The 11133-nt window shown below is 44.3% G+C and overlaps 1 protein-coding gene and 2 long non-coding RNA genes across 3 annotated transcripts; all 3 read right to left on the reverse strand.

The window, feature by feature from the left end:
- Positions 1 to 2050: 2050 nt before the first annotated feature.
- On the reverse strand, positions 2051 to 2748 carry LOC311116080. Its single transcript, XR_014611362.1, has 3 exons — positions 2668 to 2748; positions 2408 to 2540; positions 2051 to 2325 (listed from the first exon to the last, which is right to left on the reverse strand). It is a non-coding gene; the product is annotated as an uncharacterized lncRNA (long non-coding RNA).
- Positions 2749 to 3512: 764 nt separating this feature from the next.
- LOC311116081 lies at positions 3513 to 5077 on the reverse strand. The gene is made up of 4 exons (XR_014611363.1): positions 5004 to 5077; positions 4397 to 4434; positions 3855 to 3919; positions 3513 to 3722 (listed from the first exon to the last, which is right to left on the reverse strand). It is a non-coding gene; the product is annotated as an uncharacterized lncRNA (long non-coding RNA).
- Positions 5078 to 5864: 787 nt separating this feature from the next.
- Positions 5865 to 10720, reverse strand: LOC311116085 (protein NLRC3-like; the record flags this gene model as incomplete). The annotated part of the gene is made up of 8 exons (XM_084191216.1): positions 10558 to 10720; positions 9088 to 10428; positions 8487 to 8964; positions 7779 to 7952; positions 7526 to 7699; positions 6998 to 7171; positions 6552 to 6598; positions 5865 to 6415 (listed from the first exon to the last, which is right to left on the reverse strand). The coding sequence occupies exons 1-8, from the start codon at positions 10676 to 10678 to the stop codon at positions 5865 to 5867; spliced, it is 3060 nt and encodes a 1019-aa protein (XP_084047342.1). The 5' UTR covers positions 10679 to 10720.
- Positions 10721 to 11133: the final 413 nt, after the last annotated feature.

The following is an 11133-nucleotide window of genomic DNA, read 5'->3' on the forward strand; positions in this document are numbered from 1 at the left end:
AGGACTACCTGACCCTCCTGCTAGATAGGGGTCCAGCTAGGTACCTAGTGGAGGACTAACTGACCCTCCTGCTAGATAGGGGTCCAGCTAGGTACCTAGTGGAGGACTAACTGACCCTCCTGCTAGATAGGGGTCCAGCTAGGTACCTAGTGGAGGACTAACTGACCCTCCTGCTAGATAGGGGTCCAGCTAGGTACCTAGTGGAGGACTAACTGACCCTCCTGCTAGATAGGGGTCCAGCTAGGTACCTAGTGGAGGACTAACTGACCCTCCTGCTAGATAGGGGTCCAGCTGGGTACCTAGTGGAGGACTAACTGACCCTCCTGCTAGATAGGGGTCCAGCTAGGTACCTAGTGGAGGACTAACTGACCCTCCTGCTAGATAGGGGTCCAGCTAGGTACCTAGTGGAGGACTAACCGACCCTCCTGCTAGATAGGGGTCCAGCTAGGTACCTAGTGGAGGACTAACTGACCCTCCTGCTAGATAGGGGTCCAGCTAGGTACCTAGTGAAGGACTATCTGATCCTCCTGCTAGATAGGGGTCCAGCTAGGTACCTAGTGGAGGACTAACTGACCCTCCTGCTAGATAGGGGTCCATACCTAGGTACCTAGTGGAGGACTAACTGACCCTCCTGCTAGATAGGGGTCCAGCTAGGTACCTAGTGGAGGACTAACTGACCCTCCTGCTAGATAGGGGTCCAGCTAGGTACCTAGTGGAGGACTAACTGACCCTCCTGCTAGATAGCGGTCCAGCTAGGTACCTAGTGAAGGACTATCTGATCCTCCTGCTAGATAGGGGTCCAGCTAGGTACCTAGTGGAGGACTAACTGACCCTCCTGCTAGATAGGGGTCCAGCTAGGTACCTAGTGGAGGACTAACTGACCCTCCTGCTAGATAGGGGTCCAGCTAGGTACCTAGTGGAGGACTAACTGACCCTCCTGCTAGATAGGGGTCCATACCTAGGTACCTAGTGGAGGACTAACTGACCCTCCTGCTAGATAGGGGTCCAGCTAGGTACCTAGTGGAGGACTAACTGATCCTCCTGCTAGATAGGGGTCCAGCTAGGTACCTAGTGGAGGACTAACTGACCCTCCTGCTAGATAGGGGTCCAGCTAGGTACCTAGTGTAGGACTAACTGACCCTCCTGCTATATAGGGGTCCAGCTAGGTACCTAGTGGAGGACTAACTGACCCTCCTGCTAGAAGATCCACACCTCCAGGAGGCTGCAGAAGGAAAGAGGCTGTGTGGCTGGACCTTTGGTTAGTTTATTGCTATTATAGTGGTCATGTTTGATTGACATTTTCTGTAAATTTTTAGGAGCCTGAATTAAAGCAACAGACAACAAGAACATGTTGAACCACCCTGCCTGTCTATTCTGCCTGGTCTCCCCACACCCAGGGTTTGGCTACAACTGTCGTTCTGAAGCTGTGTACAAAGACAGGGATCCAGCTCCCCAAGAAGGTTGATCATCCTGGAACATGGCTCAGTTCCTTTTCTCAACACCATGTCGATGATGTCACGTGCCTTCTCTGCCCTCTCAGCTATCACCTTTACTGATTCCATTTCCTCCTGGTTGATGACTGTGTGTTGCAGGAGTCCGTCCAGCAGACCATCCAGGACAGGTCCTGACACTCGTCTCACAAACTCTGTCCGTACAGAACGCAGCTGCTGCTCTGTAGAACCAGTCAGACTGCTCTCAGCCGGACGCACTGCCCCCAACACAGCACCTGAGAGAGGCAGGTTATAAAATAACTACATTTGTTCATTCACATTTCAGACATTTAGAAACAGACTTCTTTCAGAGTGACCTACAGTAAAAGTCTTCATTGTATTGTTAATCTTTACATTAAGAACACATTCTGTAACAATAACAACCTGCATCAATGAACACATCACACCACTACTGTTTCATTCATATTTAGGGTCGGTTTTCATAGACGTAGAAAAACAGGCTGGGGCATTCAGAACCAGGCTAATCTACATCACGTCCTGGAGGAGATGTCATTGGGGCATTCAGAACCAGGCTAATCTACATCAAATCCTGGAGGAGATGTCATTCAGAACCAGGCTAATCTACATCAAGTCCTGGAGGAGATGTCATTCAGAACCAGGCTAATCTACATCAAGTCCTGGAGGAGATGTCATTGGGGCATTCAGAACCAGGCTAATCTACATCAAGTCCTGGAGGAGATGTCATTGATCTTGAAGACAGCCTTTTATAATCAGGACTAGTCCAACAGTAAACCATGTCGACTGGCCCTCAAGCCATTGGTTTGTACCTCTCATGTTTACTTACTAGTTGAATGGGTTTCAGGGATGTATTCATCTGAAAGAAACAAAAATAGGTTATAATCACTAAATAGCATCTGTCAGAAAATAACAGAGTTATGATTGACATATTCTCCTACCTGTTGGTACCATCTCTCTCCATACTGTCCTCTCATCATCCCCGATTAACTCCATCTCAATGTCAACCCCTGTGTTTCTCATAACCATCTTACAACAGCTTGGTGTGGTGTCTGCAGGTAACAGCTGAATCTTCTGTAGAAGGTCATATGGTGCAACGATTGAGACAACAGACAGAGAGAGAGAGAAAGAAATAGAATGATATTCCAGTTATTCATATATAATATGACAGATTCATTTCCTTAGCCTGCTAAAACTGCACCTCTGGATTGATGGAAGTGGAATGGGGATTCTTGACTGCAAACCAACTGTTCAGCTTTAAGGACCTGTTTGGACTTGATAGGACCAATTCTGAATATCCTTGGGACACCTGATGTTTCTCCCGATCCCGAACAGCCTACAAAATGAGCAGTGTAGTAGTCAGTCTGAACAATGTATTCTCTTCATTCACACAACTTGCAGCTCACTGAGAAACCAATTTTGGTCATAGTTTCTGTTGTATCACTGTATTAATGAATGCCACGACATAAATAGATTTCTCACAGAGCTGCATGTTGTCTTTGTAATCTATAGATTTTCAACAAACTATCAGCTTTCCTATAGTAAGTTTCAAAAGTTTCAACATACTGTTGTCACTTCAATGATGGTGCCTCACCTCTTTCTGACTGGAGTTTCTGAGGAGCATGTACAGCCGTGAAATTACTGTTGCCTTTTTTACTGCCATATAGAGGACCACGTCACAGTGGACAGCTACGTTCCAAAAAAAGATATAGCTCAGTATAACAGCGATAGCTGAGAACTTGGGATGGAGAATCTTAGCATGGAATCTGGTGACCTCATGCACTTCCTCAACAGACACTCCATGTTCCTCTACATGAAGAATCTTCATCTCATTCCTCAGGGAAGGGTTGGTCCCTGAACAACACAATAAAAAGGAGACAGAAAAACAAATATTATATTATTCATCCAACTAAAACACAAAGAATATGCGGTACCAGATCACAGTAAACTAAAACTCCCAGAATATTCATTTATTCATTCAGGAAGTGAAACTCAGTTACATGGAAATGTATTTCTGAATACTATGTCTATATGGTTTTACCTAAACAGACAAAGTGTGGCAGATGAACTTCCTCCAGTTCACCTAACTCCATAGTGATGTCCAGCAATGGACCACCTTGTCCGTACTGCATGTCTTTCAGAAGTTGACTGTAGGGTTCCCAGTTCCTGAAGTGATACTTCAGAATGACATCTCTGTCACACACCCAGCGGAGCCCAGACACTGTGCACTCATAACGCCCTTTGGGTGTCCTGTGCCTGAGGGCAACAACAAGATATGGTAGAGAGGGTCAATCGTCAAATGGAGAGGTTGGATTAGAAGACTATTCCCAAAGGTAATGGGGAAATGCACTAGCAAGTGGAATGAAATGTTAAAAGTAGTTATTTTACCTGAACATTGTCACTTCCTGGACAGTGGAAGTCAAGGGTTCAATCGGAAGCCAGTGTGTGGAGTCCTGAACAAGGACAAGCATGTCAGTTATACATATGGGGCCAGTTTCCTGGACACAGATTGAGTCTAGTGCTGGACTTAAAGCATGATCAATGGAAGTTTCAATAGAAAGTTCTTTAAGGTCCAGGACTAGGCTTAATCTGTGTCCGGGAAACTGGCCCATTAAGCAAAGTAGCTAATCTAATGTATTTATTCAATGTTACATGGAATGATGGGGATTGATCCAATTAAACTGTCTAATGACAAAATATGACAACAGTTAAAATCCTGCATGCCTACAAGCAGAACACAGGACTGTCTATATCCCAGTATGAATGGTTGGTCAGTACACACCTGGCTTTCAGACTGTGTTTATATTACTAAAGCAGAACACAGGACTGTCTATATCCCAGTATGAATGGTTGGTCAGTACACACCTGGCTTTGAGAATGTGCCTGACTCCTGAAGGTATGTAAAAGTGAGAATTGACATTATGACTTACCTCAACATGGTCACAAGTCTTACAGCTCTGAGGAATCCCTGAAGTCAAAAGTAGTTGTTATTTAAAAACAGACTTGTAATAAAAATGAATGTAAGTGAGCAACAGTCTCAGAATGTACACTCATTATCATACCATAATCTGACATTAGTGTTATATTAATGAATGTTTGTGGAAGCAGGAAACAACATGGTTCTGGTCCATGTTTTGTAGATGTTGGGGGCCTGATTTCTGGTAGATCCCAGGATGAGAGCTTAAAGGTAGAGTCAGCTAAATGATGTTGTACGAGCAGCACCGCAGATATTGTGATGAGCAAGATGCCTGACTTCTCTCTCACACAGTATCTGCCCATGTGCACGGGTTCTCTTCACTCTCTTACAGCGTGGTAGCCACGGGACCAAAACAGAGGAGTTTAGCATCGCGCTCCAACGCTCTTAGTTGTTGTAGAAGTTTACCCACTATGATGTTTACTTTGTGCATCTACATCATATTGCTGACTCTACCTTTAAGTTTGTTTTGACCAAATAGATCATGATTGTGTTCCTTGCCTGGGATTCAAGAACGCTTTAATCGTATTTTGATTTTAAAACAATTATCAGTTAACACTCACATATCTGGTCTCTGGTGTTCTCAGGTCCAGGCTTGATACAACACTCTCCACCATGGTCTCTGGTGTTGGGAAAGCAGAAGGATAGACTGTGATTAAACTAAATACAACTTATAAAGGCTTTATATAGCATACATACAGTCTTCATAAGCATTACAACGGGTGTATAAAGGGTGACAGAACCACTCCCTATGTAGGGTGCATTGCCAAATGTGACATAACACTATGTCAACTTCCATGAAGTCAATACTGATGGTGACATTACAGGTGACATTGCTTATCTTGATGAAAGCCCCTAGAGACGTGAAGTCACCAGGTATCATTTTAACAGGTTCTGATGCCCTCTTGTGGTTAGAGTGAAACTGACACTACAGTGAGACATAGGAGAGGAAACATCTGTACATCCAACAGAACACATTAAAAACACACCACCACCACTAATCTAACTGTCTGTAGGTCCAACAGAACACATTAAAAACACACCACCACTACTAATCTAACTGTCTGTAGGTCCAACAGAACACATTAAAACACACCACTACTAATCTAACTGTCTGTAGGTCCAACAGAACACATTAAAACACACCACTACTACTAATCTAACTGTCTGTAGGTCCAACAGAACACATTAAAACACACCACCACTACTAATCTAACTGTCTGTAGGTCCAACAGAACACATTAAAACAAACCACTACTACTAATCTAACTGTCTGTAGGTCCAACAGAACACATTAAAACAAACCACTACTACTAATCTAACTGTCTGTAAGTCCAACAGAACACATTAAAACACACCACTACTACTAATCTAATTGTAGGAATGATTCTAGAGGAAAACACATGATGAAACATTGCTATGACTCACCTTTGAATGTGTTGGTCATCTATCTGACACAGCGTCACTGAGGAGGAATAAACCCCAAACCCAGGATAGAGGGGTTCAGTGAATGTGGTGTGTTCTGTGTAAAGGTGTGTCAGTGTACCAGAGGAGGACACGCTATAGAAGGACGAAGTACCAGCTGGCCAGTCCAGATACACTCCAACTCTGTTAGAAACAGGACCAGAGATGGATCTGTTGACTCCAGGATGGTAAAAGTGATATACACTGCCATAGTAGAATAAACTCCAGGACTTCCTGTTGTATCCAATCCAACTGTCCTTCTCCTCTCCCTTCCTCTTCATTCCTTTGTACACCACACCAATGTGAGCCCCGCCACCATCCTTCTCCACCTCCCAGTAATAACGAGATCCAGATAAGCCTTCTCTGCAGAGAACTTGGGGATAATGGTCAAATCTGTCTGGATGGTCTTCATAATGCTGCTTCTCCTCCACCCGTGTCACCTTCCTGTTCCCCTCAGACAGTATCAGGTATGGGTTTGCTGTATTTGGGTCCAGGGTGAGATGACAGGCATCTGTAGACAAAAGGAGAGTTTAATCAAACCACATCTTCATATAAAATGTTGTTTTGTAGGTAGAGAACAAGTATTGATTAGTTACTATGTTACTGTAGTTCTGAATATGCAGTTAATTAGGATTGAAGAGACTTACATTTCCTCAGCCCTGATTTCAGCCTGAACTCTCCACCATGATCCACACTGTAGGAGAAACAGGTTATTGACTGACAAAGACCTAATAAAGCAGTCAACATTTAAACCATATTGTTGTGTTCTGGTGCACTATCCAAGTTCATTACTAGAGACATACAGGTATTCTATCCTACCTACTGCATACAGAACAGAGTACAATTCATTACTAGAGACATACAGGTATTCTATCCTACCTACTGCATACAGAACAGAGTACAATTCCAACAGGAAATCAGAGATGCAGAAGAAGAGTATTCATGTGGTGATGATGTATGCTGTGTTGGAGTGCTAAGCCTGCTGGGTAAACGTCCCCTGTATTCTACCATCAGGTCCTCATGTTACTGAACCTACTACACTACATAGGACACAACCACTGCTCACACTATTAGGACATCTATTCTGACTTACTTCAGCTTCATCAGTTTATCTGTGGGATCCACCAGAGCAGCTGAAAGCAGTCCCCCTGCAGAGTCTCCTGGGTGATTGTAGCTCAGGTCCAGCTCTTTCAGGTGGGAGGGGTTTGACCTCAGAGCTGAAGACAGAGCAGCACAGCCCTCCTCTGTGACCAGACAGCCAGACAGCCTACAGAGAGACAACAGCTGTCTAGGTTGGTGGACTGGTGTCAATCATCTTGTAGGACACCCATATATTTGTCCATGACACAAACATTTTAAAGAAACATCAGATGTTCAGAGTATTTGTTTTACTAAGCTCAGTACCGACCTGACTGAAACAGCTGTACATACCCCAGTGTGTGTAGTTTACAGTCTGGATCCTCCAGTCCAGCAGAGGGCAGTGTAACTCAGCTCAGTACCGACCTGACTGAAACAGCTGTACTTACCCCAGTGTGTGTAGTTTACAGTCTGGATCCTCCAGTCCAGCAGAGGGCAGTGTAACTCAGCTCAGTACCGACCTGACTGAAACAGCTGTACTTACCCCAGTGTGTGTAGTTTACAGTCTGGATCCTCCAGTCCAGCAGACAGCAGTGTAACTCCTGAGTCCTGCAGGTCATTGTCTCTCAGCTCCAGTTGTTTCAGTTGTGAGTTGGGTGAACTCAGGACTGAGGCCAGATCTGAACAGCAACCCTCTGTCAGACCACACTGACCTAGACTAGAGGGCAGAAGAGCACATGATTAACAAATGTTTAAAACATCCACATAATAACTCATACTGAAGATAGTTAACTCACACTAGTGTCTGTATGTTGCAGAGTGCACTGGTTAGTCCAACACAGAGCAGCTCCACTCCTCTGTCTCCCAGGTCATTGTAGCTGAGGTCCAGTTCTCTCAGGGGGGAGTTTGGTGTCTGCAGAGCTGAAGCCAGAGTCTCACAGGATTCATATGTGAGTTTACAGCCAGCCAGTCTGGAGAGAGGAAATATAGTGATACACTGTTAAATATGCAAAGCTTTAAGAATAATGAGATGCATTAAGACAATAACAGAAGGACACATGATTAACCAATGTTAAAAACATACTAACTCACTCAAGACATTTAACCTTAGTTTGATATATTTATCACATTTTATGTATGTTTCTGCATATTTACCAAGATGTTCAAATAATGTTAAAAACATACACATACTAACTACATACATAATATATAAACACTCACAGTGGATACTGAAGATAGTTAACTCACACTAGTGTCTGTATGTTGCAGAGTGCACTGGCTAGTCCAACACAGAGCAGCTCCACTCCTCTGTCTCCCAGGTCATTGTAGCGGAGGTCCAGTTCTCTCAGGGGGGAGTTTGGTGTCTGCAGAGCTGAGGCCAGAGTCTCACAGGATTTATATGTGAGTTTACAGTCAGCCAGTCTGGAGAGAGGAGATCATCTGTTAGATATACAAATCCTTCAGAATAATGATACTGTATACATCAACTCAATAGCAGAACTTACAGTGCTCTCTTGCAGGTTTTCACTACCGGCAGCAACCTCTGATAACCTTCCTCTGATGTGGTGTATGTCTTCAGGTCAAACTCCTCCAGCACCTCCTCTGACATCAGTAACAGGTAGGCCAGGGCTGAACATTGGTCAGGTTGTAGTCTTGTTTCTGAAAGAGTTCCTGATCGCAGGGAGGTTTGCATTTCTTCAACTAGAGAGTTGGCACCAAGTTCATTCAGACAGTGGAACAAGTTGATGATCCTTTCTGGTGAGGATTCCCTTTTGATCTTGTCTGAAAGGTACCTGACTGTTCTCTCAACTGTTTCCTCATTGCTCTGTGTTGTACTTCCTGTCTGTGTCAGAAGGCCTCGTAACAGATTCTGATTGGACTCCAGTGAGAGACCCAGAAGGAAGCGGAGGAACAGGTCCAGGTGTCCATTCTCACTCTTCAAGGCCTGGTCCACTGCTCTCCTGTTTAAGTCATACAACGGGTCTGACTTCTTGTCTCTGTACTGTTGTGTGATGACATTTTGGAGTAGGTATGGAGTGGCTGAAAAAACATTTTCCTTCTTGTCCAGACATGATTCTGAAGCATGTAGGTATGGAGCTTCATAATAGTCATCGTCAGAGGAATCATCATCACTATCACTAGTGACTGCTTTGGGGGAAAAAACGTTTTCCTTCTTGTCCAGACATGATTCTGAAGCATGCACTGCTGCTAGAAACTCCTGAATGCTCAGATGCACAAAGCTGTAGACCTTCTCTTGGTTCAGCCCAGATTCTTCTTTAAAGATCTCTGTACACAATGCTGAGTACTCTGATGCCTCTGTGACATCAAGGCCACACTCTCTCAGGTCCTCCTCATAGAAGATCAGGTTGCCCTTCTGCAGCTGTTGGAAAGCCAGCTTTGCCAGTTTCAGGATCATCTCTTTGTCTGACTGAGACAGTTCCTTTGGGTTTGTCTCTGTGGCTTTGTTGTACTTCTTGTTCTTCACAATGATTTGGATGAGCGTGAAGTGTGTGAACATCTGGGTCAGAGTTTTGGGGACTTCATCCTTCTCTGCCTCTTTCAGCATCATCTCAAGGACAGTGGCTGATATCCAACAGAAGACTGGCATGTGGCACATGATGTGGAGGCTCCTTGATGTCTTCATGTGTTTGATGATTTCATTGGCCAGATTCTGATCTGTGATTTTCTTCCTGAAGTACTCCTCCTGCTGTGGATCATTGAACCCTCGTACCTCTGTCACCTGGTCAACACACTCAGGTGGGATCTGATTGGCTGCTGCAGGCCGTGAGGTTATCCAGAGGAGAGCAGAGGGAAGCAGATTCCCCTTGATGAGGTTTGTCAGCAGCACGTCCACCGAGGTTGGCTTCGTGACATCACAGCACCTCTCATTGTTTTTGAAGTCTAGAGGAAGTCGACACTCATCCAGACCATCAAAAATGAAAACAGTTTTGGTTTCACCATCTTCAATGCTGTCAATCTCTTTCAGCTCTGAGAAGTAGTGGGAAAGAAGTTGCATCAGACTGTATTGGTCCTTTTTCAGGTTCAGATCACGGAAAGGAAGAGGAAACATGAAATGAACGTCCTGATTTGCTTTTCCCTCTGCCCAGTCAAGGATGACCTTCTGCACAGAGACTGTTTTTCCAATGCCAGCGATTCCTTTTGTCAGCACAGTTCTGATAGGTTTGTCTTGTCCAGCTAAAGGCTTGAAGATGTCGTTGCATTTGATTGGTGTCTCTTGTGTGGTTTGTTTCTTGGATGCCATCTCTATCTGTCTCACCTCATGTTCATTATGTACCCCTCCACTTCCACCCTCTGTGATGTAGAGCTCTGTGTAGATGTCCTTTAACAGACTTTGGTTTCCATGGTGTCCAATTCCTTCAGATATGTGTTGATACTTGTGTTTCAGTTTAGCCTTAATGTCTTGTTGGACTGTCAGAAGAGTTTGACCTGTAGGAAAACAATGAGAGTTGAGACTCATAAGTTCATGTGTGTGTGTGTGTGTGTGTGTGTGTGTGTGTGTGTGTTAGAGGGGCCTTTGTCCCGTTCTTTGTAATATTGTATGAAACACAGTCTTACTTCTTCTGTCCAGAAGGTTGTGTGTGATCTTTAATGCATCCTCACTGTCCAAACTCTCCACTTCCTTATTGTCATCTGGTAATGGTTCCTGGCTGAAAGCAGGTGGCTGATCACTCTTCATTGATAGCAGGCTGGGGGCAGGTGACTCTGCTCTGGGCTTCTGGACACTGAACAAAACAGGGAGGCAGATCACCTCATCAATATATCATCAGTACCTCATCTACATCATTTCAACAAGTGTATAGCTGAACTCATAGAAGTCCTGATGTTTCTTTATAAAGCTACAGTCTGCAATTGGTAAATCTGTTTGTGGCCTTTTAAATGAATGATATAGGCCTACATGTTATGTAATTTGTGAACAATTTTCTCTTCATTAGTTTGATATTTTTAAGAGAACTGTATATTTTACAATTAAACTCTTGCCTCTTAGAACTGGTGTCTTGAGTCATTTTAGAGGCAGTGGTCTTCTCCTCTCTCTCCCCAGAGAGACTCATTTTAGAGGCAGTGGTCCCCTCCTCTCTCTCCCCAGAGAGACTCATTTTAGAGGCAGTGGTCCCCTCCTCTCTCTCCCCAGAG

This window comes from Coregonus lavaretus (genome assembly GCF_964263955.1).
Source record: "Coregonus lavaretus genome assembly, contig: HAP1_SCAFFOLD_891, whole genome shotgun sequence".
Classification (NCBI taxonomy): domain Eukaryota; kingdom Metazoa; phylum Chordata; class Actinopteri; order Salmoniformes; family Salmonidae; genus Coregonus; species Coregonus lavaretus.